Below are 19,536 nucleotides of genomic sequence, written 5' to 3'. Positions count from 1 at the left end.
ATGCAAAATCACTACAATCTGTATTTTTAGAACTTTTTCATCTTCCCCAAATCTGTACCCATTAAATATTAATTCCCCATTCTCCCTCCCCTCAGGCTCCTGGCAACGACCATTCTATGAGCTGAATTACACTGTATAAGTGTACTATATAATTATACTATATCCTTTTAAACTGGCTTATTTCACTTGGCGTAACATTTTCAAGACTCATCTGTGTTGTAGTGAGTGTTAGTTTCCTTCATTTTTAAGGCTGAATAATACTCCACGATGTGTGTGTGTGTGTGTATATGTGTGTGTATACACACACACACACACACACACACACATACACACGTACATACACACTGTATTTAGTTTATCCATTCATCTGTCTTTGAATACTTGAGTTGCTTCGACATCTTGGCTATTGTGAATGCTGCTGCTAAGAACATATGTGCGTCCCTGCTTTCAATTCTTTTAGGTATATATCCAGAAGTAGAACTGCTAGATCATGTATCAGCTAGATGTTTAATTTTTTGAGGAACTGTTTCCACAGCACTTGCACCATTTTACATCACCACCAGAAATACACAAAAGTTGTTTTCTTCACAGTCTTGTCAGTACTTGTTATTTACTATTCTTTTGGGTAATAGCAAGCCTAACAGATGTGAAGTGAATTCTCCTTTTAAAATGTGCACCCTAGCCCTAGTGCACTTACCTGCTTGATTTCTCGTAACAGATCTGCATCTATGTAATATCTTTCCTCAGATTTGACTGCTCCAAAATGATTCTGCATCCTGATTTGGGACATCAGTTCATTTAGTCGGCCCTAAAAATAAGACCGAGTCAAATTACAACTGCTGATGACAGCAACCACTTCTAAAAGAGAATTTTTTCTTTTAAAAGGATGGGTACTACTCTTATAAAGTTGTGTAATTCTCCCTCTGTACATTATGTGAAACATTAACGTAAGCCAAAACCACATCATTAAGAATCTACTTTAAAAAAGTTTTGATTAAAGAGAACAAAATACTTAATAAAAGCAAGTATACATAATTCCTCTTTTTGAAGACTGACAAATTCTAGCTCTATGGTCCTATAAATGCCTACCTTAAACTGGGTAGGTGCATTCAGTTCACACTGAATTGTATCTAGCTGAACTCGCAACTGCTCTTCATCAGCTTGAATGGCATACCCACTCTTCCTCTGAATTTCCTGTTTGATTAGGACCTATATAAAGAAAATCCACCAACAATACCAACAGAATCATGAGTCTCTTTTTAGTTATGCAAGTAATTTTCTTACAGTTATTTGTTGAAAGAAACCAGCTGAATACACTTACAGTAGGAATCTTAACAGTTTGAGAGTTGGATTAGGTTTGTCCATTTTTATTAGGCAATCTACATTAGAATATTGACATGCCTCTAATTTGTTTTTAATGACTGCATAATTTGTCATGCATTAATAACCAATAATTTATTCAGTTATTCCTCCTATTGAGGGGTATATATTCTGTTTCTAGTAATAAACTTTTATAGAGAGATACTGATCTAGACCCCCAAGAATGAGACCGCTGGGTTTAAAAGCACGTGTTTTCAGTCTAACAGAAGCTGCTAGATTGTTTTACAATTTAAATTCATAAACCACATGAGAGTACCCTTTTCCCCACAATGCTATCAGCAAGAAGTTATTTAAGTTTTCCCCAAACTGACGAGTGTGAATGGAGCTCACATTTCTTCTCTAATCTGTACTTCCCTGAAAAGTTAAAGGAGCATCCTTTAATAGTCAAAAACTACTTTGCATTTGCTCTTCTATGAACTGCCTTTACACATTTTTTGCCCATACTGTGAGTTTTTTGGTAAAAAAACAATCTCTTTGTATAGTACGAATAATCACCATTTGCAAATTCAATTTTCTTTTTCTGGTATCTGTCACATGACTTGACAAATAGCTTCTGATATCTTTTGCTGTGCAAAATTCTAATTAGCCAATTTTATTTTATAGTTTCTGGCTTTCTGGCCAAAAATCTCTCCAATGTCTACAGTCAAGCATGTAGCTTCATAAATTTTTTAGTTAAATCTTTAATCCACCTATTTTTGTCTATGGTATGATACAGAGGTCCAGTTTCTTTTTTTCCCAGACAGCCAGTTACTCTAGCATTATTTATTAAATAAACCAACTGAATTGAGATACCACCTTCATCATATGAAGCATGAAGATGTAGTTGGCATCTATTTCTGGATTCTCTATTCTGTTTATCTTTACTGTCCAATCTTATGCCAGTCCCACACTGATTTGTCACAGAACCTTTAAGATAGGTTCTAAAGTCTTGCAAGTCCCCTTCACTATTTCCTTTTTGTTCCCCCAAAAGCTGTTCTGAAAACACTTATCCTTCTTGAGGAACTGAAAGATTTCTTGATCAAGTCTTTAAAAGTTGGAAATTATTTTCAAACTTTATAAAGTGGATAGTGAATCTTCTCATCTAAATATGGTTTATACGTCATTTTGTAAAGACGAATTCAGATTTTGTACTTCCCTCAAAAATTTATTCCTGGGGCGCCTGGGTGGCGCAGTCGGTTAAGCGTCCGACTTCAGCCAGGTCACGATCTCGCAGTCCGTGAGTTCGAGCCCTGCGTCAGGCTCTGGGCTGATGGCTCGGAGCCTGGAGCCTGTTTCCGATTCTGTGTCTCCCTCTCTCTCTGCCCCTCCCCCGTTCATGCTCTGTCTCTCTCTGTCCCAAAAATAAATAAAAAAAAACGTTGGAAAAAAAAAAAAAAATTAAAAAAAAAAAAAAAATTTATTCCTAAGTATCTTACAATTTTTACATCACAATATTTTCCTGTTTTCACTAATGGTATGCTGGTTTGGGTACATTTATCTTGTATCTAGCCATTTTAACCACATTCTCTGGTTTTCTCGTAAGAGTTTTCTAGATATTACAATCATGCCATCAGCAAAAAGACAATTTAATCTTGTCCAATGTTTATATTAGTTACCTAATTACCTTGTTATATTTATGAAAACTCCAAGATAATGGATCTTACTTTTTCTGGTGGTGGGGGGGATTACTTTCTGAATGGGATTTTAATGCTTTGCTTCTTTGAATATTTGCTGTTCATTTTGGTAACAGTCTCTATATTTTTCCTTTATGATAGATTTCCTGTTATAAAACCAACCCTGCATTCCTGAAATAAACCTTACTTCATCACAGTATATTCCTTTAGGATTTGATAAATAGTTGGATCCTTTATGCATTTACGTTGCTTTTGGTCACATTTATTGAGGTGTAGTCCACATGTAAGAAAATCACCCATTTTAGGTGCTCAGTTACTATGAATTTTGACAAAATCCTGTTACCATCACCACAATCAAGGTACAGAACGTTTCCATCTACTCCTTGTTGTCACTGCTGTCCCTTTATTACCTGCCCCTGGCAACTACTGACCTGTTACCAGTCTCTCGTTTTGCTTTTTGCATAACATCATATAAATGGAATCATGCCTTTTGTAGCCTTGAAATCTGGCTTCTTTCACTTAGCATAATCTGCCTCTATTTATTAGAAATGTACATGAATAGATTTTATTTGGGGGTACCAGAAGCAGAGATGTAAAGTAGCACAGCTGCTCTGGAAAAGTTTTCAGCAATTCTTCCAAAAGTTAAACAGAGTTACCATACGACCAAGCAATTCCAATCCTAGATTTAGGTACCCAAGAAAAATGAAAACACACGTCCACGCAAATATTTGTACACAAATGTTAATAGCAACATATGTTAAGAACCAAACGGGGGAGACAACCAAAATGTTAATGAATTGATGAATATTGGTATTTTCATGTAATGGAGTATTATTCAGCAATAAAAAGGAAGTAATACTACATGCTACAACACAGATGAACCTTAAAAACACTACGCTACATGAAAGAAGCCAGTCACAAAAGACTACATCTCTTGATGCCATTTATCTGAAGTGTCCAGGATAGGCACATCCACAGAGACAGAAAGTGGTTGCTTGGACAGGGTTTTGGGATGAAATGGGGAGTGACTGCTAAAAGGAATAAAGTTTTGTTTTAGGGTGAGGAAAATGTCATAAAATTAACTGTGGCAATGTTGCACAGACTAAATATACTAAAAACCACTAACTATATACACTTTAAATAAATGAACTATATACACTGAAATGTATGGTGGGTGAATTATATCTCAAAGTGATTTTAAATGGGGAAATGGTCTATAGATTTTTCCTTTTGTCTAAAGGAATTAGCTCTTTAGTGGTTAGACAAAGTTAAGCAGTTAAACATCTGGCCTTGGTATTTTTCCATGGTTGATCTTTAAGAAGTTTCTCATTTATATATTTGTCCATTTAAGATTTTTGCACCTATGTAGATGATTTTTTAGCAAAATTGAAATCACCAAAATTAATCTGTTTTCTCTAGCTCCCAAATGTGTTGTCCTGAATTGCATGCAGTATTTTCTCATTCTGTTCTGTTGTCTGTAGTAATGTTTCCTTTCTCCTTTTCCTCATGAGATGTTTAGCCATTTCAAAGATCTTTTCAAAGAAACAGCTTTCGATTTATTCTCTGTACTATGATTAATTTTATTTCACTTATTTCATATCTGTATTTCTCTCTCACTGGCTTCTCTTGAGAGTCTTTCTAACTTCTTAAGATAAGTACCAGTTCCTTATTCTTTGCGTTTGTATTTTAAGGATGATAACTAAGTGTCCGACTTCAGCTCAGGCTCAGGTCATAATCTCGCAGTTCATGGGTGCAAGCCCCACGTCAGGCTGTGTGCCGACAGCTCAGAGCCTGGAACCTGTTTCTGATTCTGTGTCTCCCTCTCTCTCTGCCCTTCCCCCACTCATGCTCAGTCTCCATCTCTCTCAAAAAGTGGATAAACATTTAAAAAAAATTTTTTTAAGTGAAAGCTTAAATGCTACAAATTTTATTCTGCATACAGCTCTTGATATATTCAATTGATTCTGGTACCTAATGTTTCTGTTTTCATGATAGTTTAAAATTTCAGTTTTTGTTGCTATTCATGCTTTTACTCCCTCTTGTTAATTTTGAAGTTCCACTGTTGTTTTTTCATCTGGCTGTTTCATTAATAGTTATACTCCCTTTTCTAGCACTGAAAATCAAATATTTTTCTTTTACTTTTATGAGAACTAGATACATGCTTTCTGTGCTCCGAGATGATTTACTTCTTCACTGCTTCTACCCTCTCAATAAGATGTGAATTTTAGAATACATTTATTTTCTTCACCCACTCCTATGAGACCTCTCATCTGACTTCTAGATTTTACTGAGAAAGTTTGGTACTTACAGTTTCAAATTACTATTCCTTCCTTTCAGTGTGTTTTTCTCTATCCGGCACTATCACACATATAATCTTACAGATGTTCAAAAAAATTCCAAATTACTACCTGTAAAGTTCTGTGGGAAAGGTCCATGAGTTTCCTCTTGTATTGTGCAATTTTGGCCATAGTTGTGGTTTGATTCTTCTGTAATTCGCTAATATCTTCAGATATGATCTGTTTTTCAAAAGAAAGTTTTGAAGGTGAGTATAAACATCACAAATATTTATCAGGTTTATATGAAAAATTTGATTCTAAGAGGAGACGGAGATTCATCTTTCAAAATATAAACACCTCTACATCTGTCTTTATAGTTCTTCCCGTCTATGCACCCATAAAATTAAAAAGTACCATTCAAAGGCTTCTTAAGAGCTCTAGGAAATTTAGTGATGAGGCAAAGTGTATAGAAAAATAAGTGTATACTTGAAAAATATTGAGGTATAGGACCAACAACCAGGCCCTGAATGGAAAAAGTATCTATGAAGTCACATCCAGGAGTGGCCTTAACAGACAATCTGAAAAGTACAGTATAGTCCAGTATTAAGTGCTGAATATTTTAGACAGAGTGATCAAAGTGGAGGGGAAAGGAAGAATATTTATTATACAACCTAATACATTTTTATGCCTTGGCATCATGGATTTGCTCTTTGGCCTGAAATCGTTACTGTTCTGCCTTAACAGAAGTCTTAACCTTACAGAGTTAAAAACTCATTTCATTAAAGCTACCCAACCTGAATCCCATAACCGTTCCTATCATAATCATTCTGTGGCACTGCCTTGAGATGTTGTAAGAAAAGAGGGTAAGAAGAAGATTGTGCAAGACATTTAGTCCACTGCCTTTTAAGGGAACTTTCCAGTGACAGGTCATGCTGAAGGAACAAAATTAGGTGGCCATGTTTTACATTACATAACCTAGGCACTTTCTCCACCCCAGTTTTAAAAAGTTGACAGGCTTCCAGACGCAAGAATAATATAGTGGTCTTCTCAACCAACAATAACTAAGAAAAGTAGAAATGGTTGCCATTTAGTATTTATTCACAAACACGAAAACAATCTAAGGAGTTAACCCAAGAAAGAAGGCACAGGGTTTTTAAAATTATTAGTTCTTCATTTAAAGTTTATTTATTTTGAGAGAGACCGAATTCCAAGCAGGTTCCATGCTGTCAGTGCAGAACCTGGTGTGGGGCTTGAAAGCATGAACTGTGAGATCATGGCCTGAGCCAAGATTAAGAGTTGAAGCTTAATTGAGTAAGCCACCCAGGTGCCCCAGAAGGCACAAGGTTTTTAAAGAAAATATTTAAGGGGCACCTGGGTGGCTCAGTCACTTAAGCATCTGACTCTATTTTGGCTCAGGTCATTATCTCAGAGTTGTGAGACTGAGCCCTGCATCTGTGCTGGGCATGGCGCCAGCTTAAGATGCTCTCTCTGCCTCTCTGTTCCTTCCCCCCACCTCAAGAAAAAAGTTTTTTAAACTGTTTCAAAAGACTACCTCAATGAGTAAAGACCTCAGTGAGTAAAAGAACATAGTGTGTTCATAATGGAATAATTTATTAAGATTCAGTTCTCTACAAATATGTTTAATGCAGTTTCAACTAAAATTCTAGCATTTTGACAAATAGATTCTGAGACTGTTACAGAACAGTAAAGATCCATAAAGATGAAACAACTCTGAAAAGAACAAAGATCAGAGATTCACTCTACCACACATTGAGATACACTACAAAGCCACAACGTAAAAAAAAAAGAAAAAGGTAAAACTGACTTAAGAACAGAATAGATAACATATACATATATGGGAATTTGGTTGGATAAATTTGCTTTGATAAATCACTGGGTAAAATAACACTGGGTATTATTTATGGATGACATTGGCAAACTTGACCCACTAGAGAAAAATAAAGTTGGGTTCATACCACTTATTGTACAAAGTCAAACTCCATGAAGACAGAAGACCCCAATGTGGAAGGTTAAACTCTAAATAAAATGTCAGAAAAATAATGTAGGAGACTCTCAGACCTTGGATTGAAGAATGACTTCTTGAGCAAAATCCCAAGAAGAAAAACAAGGCAAGAAACTAGTGGGTATTGTTATGTTAAAATTAAGGATTTCTGTTCAACTGAGGACACAAAAAAGCAGAGTTGGCAGAGAGGTGAGAAAGTAGGAGACATCTGTACCATTTAAATCAGACTAGGGATTAAAATCTAGAGTAAACAGTGAACTCCTGAAATTCAGTAAAGAAAAGATAAATCCAACATAAAAACTAGGAAAAGATAGGAATAACTTTTTCTAAATGCTTATTTTTATGAGAGGGAGAGTGCATAAGCCAGGGAGGGGCAGAGGGAGACAGAGAATGTGAAGCAGGCTCCAGGCTCCAGGCTGTCAGCACAGAGCCCGATGTAGGGCTCGAACTCATGAAGTATGAGATCATAACCTGATCTGAAGTCAGATGCTTAACCTACCGAACCACCCAGGCGTCCCCCAACAATGTTTTTTAAAGTAGGCTCCACACCCGGTGTGGAGCCCAACGTGGGGCTTGAATTCACGACCCTCATAATCAAGATCTGAGCTGAGATCAAGAGTCGGAAGCCTAACTGACTGAGCCCCCTAGGTACCCCAAGATAGGAAAAATTTTGATTCTGGACAAGATGGACTTTAGTATATGCCACTCTTATCTCACCTACTGAATACAGCTATAAAACTTAGACTGCACGGGCAACTATTTGAAAAATAAATAGTGGCAGGAGGATTGGGGAAGAAGACACGAACTGAAGTACCACTGAACTGGTGGGTGAGGTTACCATTTCCCCCAATTCTGGCACACCCCACAGGTTTCAACAAAGCCCAAAACTGACAAGTGAGCATAATGCTGACAACTCCAAGAAAAGCCTTTTAGTTCCGATGGAGGAGACACACTGTAATATCTAGAGGTTTGCTCAGCTCCAGTACTACAGCAGTACCCCTCATCCACACAACCCCCATGCCTAACACCATGGATGGTACCAGATCCTATATATAGGATGTTTCTTCCTATACATGCACATATTTGATAAAGCTTAATTTATAAATTAGGCACAGTAAGAGATTAACAATAAAATGGAACAATTATAACAATCTACTGGAATAAGTTACATGAATGTGGTCTCTCAAAATATTGTTCTGCACTACTGTTCTTATGATGTGAGATGATAAAATGCCTACTTGATGAGATGAAGTGAAGTGAATGACACAGGCATTGTGACACAGCATTAGGCTACTACTGACCCGATGATTCATCAGGACGATCATCTGCTTCCAGATGGCGGTTAAGGGGGGAACCACTGTATTGATTTGGGCCAGATAACTGTCGCAGAGGCACTGTTCTGTACACAGTAGGATGTTTATCAGCACCCTCGCCTCATCTCAGTAGATGCCTATAGCACTCACCCAGTTCTAACAACCAAAGAAGTCTCCAGACATTGCCAAATGTGCCCCGGGGGATAAAGCACCAACACCATTACCACCACCTTCCATCCACTGAGAAAGGCCCAAGAGCAATCACTTAAAGAATTGAAAGGAGCAAAGGACAAAACCCACAATTCTAGCTGGAGACTTCAACCCTCACAATAGAACTACTAAACAGAAAAATCAATGTAGTAGAACTGAAGAATTAACCAACTGGATCTCACTGACACTAACAGAAAACTTCACCCAGAACAGCAGAATGCACATTCTATTCAAAGGCATGTGGGTTAAACACCTTAAAAAAATTCAAATCATACAAAGTTCTCTGACAATAATAGAACTAACTAGACTAGAAATCAATGAGAGTAAAAGGAAAATTTCCAAAGATGTGGAAATGAAACATATTTCTAAAATAATCTATTAGTCAAAAAGATCCAACAGTCAAACAGAACTCCCACAAGTGTGGAGTTCTGTTCCACAATTCTAAGTTCTAATTCCACAAATTAGAAAATATCTTTAATGCATCGGAGATTAAACTATAACATTATCAAAATTTGCACGATTGAGGTAAAGCAGTGCTTAGAAGGAAATTAACAGCATTAAAGTGCTATATTAGAAAGGAAAGGTCTCGTTAGAAAAAGAGAAAAACCCAAAGCAAGCAGAATGAAGGAAATGGTTAAAAGCAGAGATTAATGAAATTACTAACAGTACTACAGAAAAAAAAAAAAATCAACGAAACCAAAAACTTGGTTCTTTACTAAGATCAATAAAATTGACAAACCTCTACCAAGACTGACAAAACTAAAGGCAAGTAATAGCTTCTGTGGTCTTACTTTGAAGAACTTTGGTCAAACCCTATTTGTAGTACTACTGTAACTCATTTTAAAAGTGATGGGAATAAATTCAGTGTGTCCAGCCTAAGATGATGAAGGCGCTGGAAATCATGTCACATGAAAAACGACTTGGGGGCACCTAGGTGGGTCAGTCAGTTAAGCGTCCAACTCTTGGTTTCAATTCAAGTCATGATCTCACGGTTCGGGAGTTCAAGCCCCACATTGGGACTGTCAGTGCACAGCCTGCTTGGGATTCTCTCTCTCTTCCTCTCCCTGCCCCTCCCACTCACTTTGTCTCTCTCTCTCCTTCTCTCTCAGAATAAACTTAAAAAACAAAACAAAAAACATGCTTGAATTTACATGCCAGAGAAGGGAATACTAAAAAAGAAGAATTGTTCAAAAGAACAATGTTCAAATATCTACAGTGCTATCACAGGAAGCACAGCTATCGCTTACAAAGCAATGCCAGGGAAAAAGGGTATAAATTATACCAAGGCAGATACTAGATCAATGTAAGAAAGAGAATTTTTATCAGAGCTAGCTGACAGTGAAATGGGTTGCTTCATAAAGCAGGAAGCTTTTCACTATTCAGTCTGAATGAATATGTTATCAGGATTTCCACATACGAGAATGTGGAGGTAACCCTCAAGAACCTTTAAGTATTTGATTACTAGGTCTACTTACTAAAACATTAAGTAGATTTAAGCATTCAGTAATTTAAATTTGCTTCATCAATCTACAATTATACTACACCAACATAAAGAATCATAACTGTAGCCTTCATTTTGGTAAGGCCTCATAAATATAATTGCTTAATTAAGAAAGTATGCATTCTCTGGCTCGAAATGGAAATTACAAACTAATAGCAATGCTAACAATTCTAAATTCATTGTTAAAATGTATCAAATAAGATTTACATATTTTGGAGGCTCTATATTAAGTACTTGCACAAAACTGTAATTGTTAACTTACAGTGTACACTATCTTGTTTCCCTGTAAAACAAAACGGTAATGTGCATGGTCAAAATAAGTGTCTATAATCTCTTTTACTACTCCTAGAAGCAGAGAATGAAGCTAAATGCTTACATCTAATCTGGTCTGATGTTGCTTAGTCATCTGATCTTGAACCTTCAGTCTTCGAAGAAGTTCTTTGAAACCCACCATGGGTACCGGAATTAACCTGAAGAAATCCAACTGGTTAATTTTCATACCTTAAGCCTTTTACTGTTATTACAAAGTATAAGAAATTAGGGTTTTCATAATAACATCCACATAATTTAACAATACATTTCTAGGGTTCAAAGGCAGATCAAGGACTATGAAATCAATCATGTTAAATCACAATGATTTTATTCAACCTCCTTATTTTATTTTACAAATGAGGAAATAAAGTTCGGTCAGAAGTTGTATTTTTAAAAGCAAGTATAATTAGGGGACTGGTACTCAGATTTCAATGTTTACACTACACTACACTGCCTTACCAGTGAACATTCTTTAAAAAGCAATGAAACTGAAATTCAACTCAAAGGTAGGAATTGTAATTAATAGTTGGCATTTGTTGGCTTCCCTAGTAGCAAATATTAGTTTTTATATGAAAACAAGATGAAGATATACTTACTTTTCAGAATCAGGATTATCTACCTTGGCTTGTTCCCAAATAATAGGATCAACACCTACCAAAAAGACAAATTTTTTTTTCTGGAAAAACAAAACAAAACAAAACAAAACAAAAAACAAAACAAAAACCAAAAACACAAAACCAAAATCAAAAAAATAAAAGCTATTCTCCATTTTCATATTTGTATGGGAAAGGCCTTCTTAAAAGTAAGACAAAAAACTCAAAAGCTGTGATAAAAAATGACTCTCAAATATAACCATTACAAAAATGAAAATTTTTGTAGGATAAAGCTTAAAAAAATATTATAGATTGAAAGAAAATACCTACAACCTATAGGAAAATAGATTACCCTCCAGGATATAGAAAGAGTTCCTATAAATCAGAAAGGAAGACAAAAACATCTAACAGAAAATGGGCAGGGGTGTCCAGGTGGCTCAGTCAATTGAGCGTACAACTCTTGATTTTAGCTCAGGTCATGATCGTATGGTTGGTGGGATTGAGCCCCACAGTGGGCTCCAGGCTATGAGTGGGAGCCTGTTTGGGATTCTCTTTCTCCCCCTCTCTCTGCCCATTCTCCACTTGCACACATGCTCACTCTCTCAAAATAAACATAAAAAAAAAATGGGTAAAGGACATGAATAGGTAATTCATAAAAGATACAAACATGTGGCTAATAAACATACAAAAAGATGTTTTACTTAGTAAAACATACTTTGTTACTTAGTAATCAATTTTACTTAGCTTTAATTTTACTGTATAAGGGAAATACAAATCAAAGTAAGTATTAAGTTTTTCCAATCAGAGTGGCAAAATTAAAAAGACTGACAACCTCCACTGTAGGCAAAAATAAATCAAAATGAGAAAATACTAGAAAAATTAAAAATGAGAAGAAACACCTTTGTGTTATAATGTGTACAACTTTCTTTGAAGAGCAATTTGTATCTAACAATACATAAAATATACTCAATCTTGACTCAAAAATTTCATTACCAGGGATCTATTCTAAAAAAATACAGATCCACATGTTCTAAGACATATTTACAAGGATGTTAATATCATAAGAAAAGGTGGAAATGACTTAGAAGTGAAGTACGGTACATCCATGGTATTCCATGTAGATTTTAAAAAGAATATTTTCATGTACTAACATGGAAAGTGCTAAGAAATACTGTAACTGAAAGGCAAGTTGCAGTAAATGTACAGTGCAGAATCCCTTTTTTTTTTTTTTTTAGCACTTCCATGTACATACACATGTACAACAAATTATTAATAGTAGCGGTTTCTGTGGAAAGGAGATAAAAAGGATCTGTCATATAGGTCATATACTCAATTTAGTTATGCTATCTACAATCTTTTATGGTGAGAACACATATTTTACTTGAATACTCAGAACAACAAATAAGCTAGAAAAAAATAAAAATATTAAAAGTGAATTACCTTTGGGTAGCTTATGGACTATTTTTCTTTAGTTCAACATTTCCCAAAATTTCTAACAAACACATTAACCATGATAAAAAAAAAGCTAAGCGACAATGAATTAGTACAATGAAAACATTCAAAACTATGTCCCAAAATAGCAGACATGATAAACACTGATTTTATTAATAACCAACTACTATCGCCCAAAATAGAGGAAGCATATATGTTTCTAAATCTATCATTTCCTCAACTCTTGTGATTCTAAAACATACCAGCAGGAGGATTCTGTAAAAGTTGTTTGATCTGTGCTGGAGAAAGTTCTGTTCTAGTCATAGAAAGGGTTACACCAAGTTGCTGCAACTGTGTTTTTATATTAGTTTGTTCAAAATGGGCATATAGTGTTGTAGCTGGAACTCTTCTTGAAGTACCATTTGGAGAACGCTCAACAACATAAATGACAACTTCCGTCCTGGGGGAAAAATAATTAAGTTATAAAACAGCACACAACTCATAGCTCCAAATATCACTACAGCATGTGATTTTAGAAAGGTGCTACTTGAATTCAAAGATCGTTGTTTTAGAAGAGAATTAAAATAGCATTTTCTTAAATCTTGGAAAATAAAGAACCCTTACTTCACAAGTTCACCTCTAAATCAACCTAAATGATAAAGTTAAAATGAGACAGACATATATTTGTAAAAGGTTTGCTTAGCTGCAAAGTCCTATATCTTCCAGAATTGAGAAGTACTTTGGAGATTCTGTTGAAGCTTATCTGATCTCAGTTATTATATCTCACTGATAATAATTCTTCTAACCCAAAATATCCTCAAGTAAATGTTTTCGCCACTAAGTATGAAAATTATATAGAAGACAAGGGAAGGGAAGTCAGTCATATTTAGCCATGAATGGACATGAATAGTAATCACACTTTCCAGTAACATCTTTGTGGGCTTTGATTTGCATACAGCCATGATTAATGTTTCTTCCTGTTTCTGAATGGAAAATCTAAGGAATTATTAGCATCCTGTGGGTTAAGAACTCCAAGATTAAGAAAAAAGTTTTTAAACAAATGTTGCTGTCAATACTGAATGGTCACTAGCTGAGAAATAACATTCTGCTCTAAGATTTAATCTGTGTTTTATCAACAAAAACACTGTTGATCACTCTTTCTGGACGCAGGCACATAGAAATAAATAGTACATCTAATGTATACTTACTGATCATCTGGCAGTGTTTTAATACCCTCTACATTTACAGTAAGGGTCTGGTTTCCTCCCAAAACTTTATGCAATGATTCTACCAACTGCTGTTGCTGGCTTCGAATATCTGTTTCTTTTTTGTTGAAAACTAAAACCACTAGCCCATCTTCGTCTTTATTATTGGGCATACAACTATAACCTACTGCCTGTAGAATGACAAAATAAACAATATCAAAAATATGTAGATTTTAAATCAGATGTTTAATATCTTAAATATCTGCCTAAACAAGGAAAACAGCTTAATGTCTGCTAAAGAAGGAAATAATGATTCTTCCCACCACTCTGTGCCCTATAGCATCACACAATTATAAAAAGAAACTATTTTAACCAAAAATAATATAAACTTAAAGTGAAATTTAAATTTCCTCTCCAACAGAGTAACCAAATAGCTTTCTCCTCTGAAAAACTTTGATATTTGTTATCGTTGGGTGTTTCTGAACTCTGATGAAACAATTCTGCATGTAACTGTAAAAGTAACTGCAAAAGTCATGGACCAAGATCTAATTTATTTTACTATATACTTACAGGATCTTAAACTAAGTTTTAGATATATAAAAAAATGACTTACTGAACATAAATACTTCTAAAGTAGAATAACACTGTCAAATTTAAAAATATTATAAGGACTATCTACCTCATTTTATAGTTTCATGTAATACAAAACTTTATGAAGCATGTTAGTTTTTAATATAATAATAAATATGACGAACCATGGCTTTCTAAGCACTCTTTTAGATAGAAGTCTTCTCTTTGGTCACCACTTATGCAACTCTAAAAAAATAATTTAAAAATGGGGCTCAGTGGTTAAGCATCTGACTTCGGCTCAGGTCATGTTCTCGAGGTTCACAGGTTCGTGCCCCACATTAGGGTCCGTGCTGGCAGCTTGGAGCCTGCTTCGGATTCTGTGTCTCCCTCTCTATCTGCCCCTCCCTTGCTCATGCTCTGTCTCTCTCTCAAAAATAAAAATAAACACTAAAAAAATTTTTTTTTAATTTAAATTCATTCTACACTAGTTTGCATTTTACCGTATGTATGATATATATCAGATTTAAAAAAATGTCCACTGTATAGCTCTCACTAAACAAAAGTATTAAAATTTCAACTATAAACACTCAAAAACTTTTTGTTAAAGTGATGAGATAAAGAGATGTTCTTTAATAAGGTAAGCTAGTCACTTTTTGTTGTTTAACCATGTTCAAAGGGTCTGATCCTCAGCCTTGCAGCTCCAAACAAGGGCTTATGTACATATTGATTAGTGACTGACATAGGCAGCAAAAAAGTGGGTTTGTTTGGTTTTTTGCCAAAGTGGCTGAACTATAAACTGGATTGCAATACATTAATTTGTTATGAAAAATACACCATCAAGTTGACCTAAATACTCTCACTAGCTGATGAAACAGAATCTCTGAGAAGTTAAATTCAAATGAAAAGGTTGTTTGGTAGGCAAGGAATCAGAAAGAAAATAGACTACACTGTTTCAATGGCTTTAGCATCCAGCTGTAATAGTGCCAAGAGAATTATACATGCCAAACAGAACATCTACTTCTGTCTGCTGGTTAGGGTGTACTTTCCTGGACACTGTTGGATGAATACCACTAAATTCTAATTTTGGGTCTCCCCTTTATAGATGCCAAGCAGACCACTCCCCTTCTGTTAACACTTTTTCCTCAGTTTTAAGTTATATTCTAATCACACCTTCCTTCAGTCATATTCTGGTCACCTTCAATCACATATATGTAAGAAATCACTTCATTTTAATAACTTCTATATTTTTAAAGCAAAAGCATAACTGTACTGTGTTCAAGGAGTGCTAAAAACCAAGCAATTGTTTTCTTGGAATTATTTTAATCCAAACACTACATTCTCTTACACACACTCTTCAAGTAAGGATCAAAAGAAGTACTAATACCTTAAATCGGCAAAAGGGATTTTCTTGTGTGAATTCCACTGGTGGAATGTTGTTGTTGAAATATCCTTTTCCTGTTCCCCAAAAGGCCTGCAGCTGATTCCATTTTGCCAAAATAGCATCCCTCTCATCTCCCAACAGTGTTGGAGCAGAAAGAGCACTTGCAGTATTTATCAGTTGGTTGGACTGGGTAGGAGCTTGTGTAGGCTGACTGAAGAGACCACCTAATGCTAAAAGTGTACCCCATAATTAGTATTTCAAGAAAAAAAATCAATTCAGAACCTAGATATGGTAGGCAGAATAATACCCCCCCACAACCTCCCCCACTCCCACAACGTCCACATCCTAATCCTCAGAACCTATGTTACCTTACACAGCAAAAGAAACTTTGCAGATGTGATTAAATTTAGAGACTGAGTTGAGACTATCCCAGATTATCAGAGTGGGCTCAACACAATCATGAAGGTTCTAAAGAGGGAAGTGTGAGGTCAGAGTCAAAGTGAGGTCTGAAGATGGAGGAAGGGACTATAAGCCAAGAAATGGAGAGAAAGACTAGAAGCTGGACAAGGCAAGGGGATGGATACTCTCCTGGAGCCTGAAGAAGTAACACAGGGTTTATGTATATAAGTTGCCTTACCACCACCTTGATTTTAGGCCAATGAAACCCATTTCTCAATCTCTGATCTCTAGAACTGTAGCTAATAAATCTGTGTTGTTTTAAGCCACTAAGTCTGTGATACTTTGTTACGGCAACATTAGGAAACTAATATACTAGGACAATCCTTACAATGTTAACTTGCTTTTCTAACGATTATCTTCTTCATACAAGTAATTCCATTACCAGTATACAAGGTGGATCCATATTAGACCCACACCAAAAAAAAAAAAAAAAAAGAAAAAAGAATGCATACGGATATGAAATGGAAAAGTAAAGTTTGTGAAGTTGTGGAATTGTTTTTTAAACCTTTATTGCTATTAAATGTGTATAATAAACACAAATTGGAGGAAACAAGCAGCAAGAATCATTATATCAGTGTTTTATCAGTATCAACTTAATCACTTTTCCTTCTCTCATAACAAAGAAATATATAACAAAAAGAACAAATGAACTAATCATCAAGATTCTAAACTAAAAGCTTTAACAGGTCATGGGGCGCCTGGGTGGCTCAGTTGGTTGGTTAACTGTCCGAGTCTTGATCTCAGCTCAGGTCAAGATCTCATGGGTTTGTGACTTTGAGCTCCATATCAGGCTATGCACTGTCAGTGCGGGGCCTGCTTGGGATTCTCTCTCTCCCGTCTCCTCTGTCACTCCCCTGCTCATGTGCTCTCTCTCAGAATAAATTAAAAAACTTAAAAAAAAAATTTTTTTTTTAAAGCTTTAGCAGGTTATATAGCTTTGGGTAAGTCACTTAACCTCTCTGGGCTACAATTTCTCCAACAAAATGGGTGAAGTTGTTAGATCAGATCAATATTTCCAAAGTGGGAGACAAATATCCCCAGAACATGAAATTACAGCTATCAGGCAACAGCTGAGTCACTAAATGGACTAATTCACCTAACAAAAAAATATCTTTTAATTATCTCATAATACATTTTATTTATTTTTTTTAATCAATCAAGAAGAATTTGAGTGTCTGTAATATGCTCACCACTAGGCACTAGATGTGGCAAAGATTGTTGCTTGCCCTATATTTACTTTTCCTTGTTTTTATTAATTTTTTTTTCAATATATGAAATTTATTGTCAAATTGGTTTCCATACAACACCCAGTCCTCAACCCAAAAGGTGCCCTCCTCAATACCCATCACCCACCCTCCCCTCCTCCCACCCCCCATCAACCCTCAGTTTGTTCTCAGTTTTTAAGAGTCTCTTATGCTTTGGCTCTCTCCCACTCTAACCTCTTTTTTTTTTTTTCCTTCCCCTCCCCCATGGGTTTCTGTTAAGTTTCTCAGGATCCACATAAGAGTGAAAACATATGGTATCTGTCTTTCTCTGTTCTCATAATACGTTTTAAAAAGTCTAGGTTGGATGCCAGTATGCCTTTAATGCCTCACATCTGCTTATCTCACTTTCTATCAAAGAACAAGTCTAGGAGCACCTAGTCTGGGTAGCTCAGTTGGGTGAGCATCCAACTCTTAGTTTAGGCTCAGGTCATAATCTCACAATTTGTGAGTTTGAGCCCTACATCAGGCTCTGTGCTGACAGCAGCGAGCCCAACATGGGACTCGAACTCACGAACTGTGAGATCATGACCTGAGTCGAAGTCAGGCACTTAACCAACTTATCCACCCAGATGCCCCTAAAGAAAATTCTTAATAACACAAATGGTAAGTAGGTAAGAGAAAAATCATGAAAATATTACCAAAATGATCTGAGTTTTAGGGCCACTATATTAGATGATAGTTAAGTTTCTTTCAGGTCTAAAGATTTTAAGTACCATATGGTCACTGGGGCTTCTACAGGGCTAGAGAGGGGCTACTATTACCCCCCTAGATGAATAGTATAAATTCCCAAATGGGCACATATAAACACTGTAAAGAACTGGACTAGAAGCCACAAGACTTGAATCCTGGTATTATAAGCTCAATATTTATTGTATTTATTGTAGCCTTGGCTAAGAAATTCCTAGGTTTTATCTCAACTTTTTTTTTTTTTTTAACGTTTATTTATTATTTTTGAGACAGAGAGAGACAGAGTATGAATGGGGGAGGGTCAGAGAGAGGGAGACACAGAATCTGAAACAGGCTCCAGGCTCTGAGCTGTCAGCACAGAGCCCGACGTGGGGCTCGAACTCACGGACCACGAGATCATGACCTGAGCCGAAGTCGGCCACTTAACCAACTGAGCCACCCAGGCGCCCCAATCTCCTCAACTTTTAAATGAGATAAACTATGATCTGTACTGATTCATTTAGCTGCCTTTTTACATTTCACACTAGATTACAACCACACTAGTCTACTCAGAGTTCACTCACTGGAAGGCACTTAGGAACTCAAATTATAAAATTCAATACATTCTTTTCAACCCCTTAGCATTATTAGACCTCTCATACCTCTCTACCTTCTCAGGGTCCTCATGCTGTAGATTGTTCCTTTAGCTCCCAAAGAAAATCTTCAACTTTCACTGAACACACATCCTCCTAGGAAATGCTCTTCTTCCTTAGATTTCCTCACAATAATACATAGTCTCTTCTGGTTTTATCTTTGATAACATACATTCATTCACTCATTCAACAAGTATTTACTGAGTATCCCCTAAATGTTAGACACAGAGCTAAATACTAAGGACAGCATGGTGAACAAACTCAGCACATCAAACAAATATTTACAATTGTGGTAAGTTCCTTAGAGAAATACAGAGGCTATGAGAGTACTGAATGAGGGAGCTAATCAAGTCGGGTCGGGTGGGGGAGGAGGGAGACAAGAGAAGACTGCTCCATTAGAATTTCACTAAGGCCTAAAGGAAGCAGTCAGCCAAGCCATGAGGTAGGGGCAAAGATGAACAGCATGTGCAAACCTCTGGCAAAAAGGAGGGGGAAGATGAACCAGTGGAAGCAATAAGGAGTACTAAACAATAAGGTAAGAAATAACAGACCAGGGTATTGTTCAAGGGCTCATATTGACCAAAACTGTGATAATTTGAGCATCAAAAAGAATAATGAATGCAACCAACTCAAGCACAGTCAATTTATGAAAACTCATGCATTCAAAATTACAGTTTTTAAAAGT

The 19,536-nt window shown here is 36.0% G+C and overlaps 1 protein-coding gene across 2 annotated transcripts in view; it reads right to left on the bottom strand.

Moving 5' to 3' along the window:
• NUP54 (nucleoporin 54) overlaps positions 1–19,536 on the bottom strand; it is a 54,531-nt gene that overhangs the window by 25,860 nt on the left and 9,135 nt on the right. For both annotated transcript variants that reach the window (XM_042936159.1, XM_042936158.1), the window contains exons 4-11: positions 15,812–16,038; positions 13,861–14,048; positions 12,916–13,112; positions 11,225–11,279; positions 10,693–10,786; positions 5,402–5,509; positions 1,090–1,209; positions 698–808 (exon numbers count right to left, since the gene is read on the bottom strand). In XM_042936159.1, coding sequence (XP_042792093.1) covers positions 698–808; positions 1,090–1,209; positions 5,402–5,509; positions 10,693–10,786; positions 11,225–11,279; positions 12,916–13,112; positions 13,861–14,048; positions 15,812–16,038 — 1,100 coding nt within the window. The remainder of the gene's footprint in view (positions 1–697; positions 809–1,089; positions 1,210–5,401; positions 5,510–10,692; positions 10,787–11,224; positions 11,280–12,915; positions 13,113–13,860; positions 14,049–15,811; positions 16,039–19,536) is intronic.

This window comes from Panthera leo, chromosome B1, assembly GCF_018350215.1.
Source record: "Panthera leo isolate Ple1 chromosome B1, P.leo_Ple1_pat1.1, whole genome shotgun sequence".
In the NCBI taxonomy this organism is placed as follows: Eukaryota; Metazoa; Chordata; class Mammalia; order Carnivora; family Felidae; genus Panthera; species Panthera leo.
Note: the sequence above shows the minus strand (reverse complement) of the source record. Positions and strands in the feature narration are given on the sequence as shown.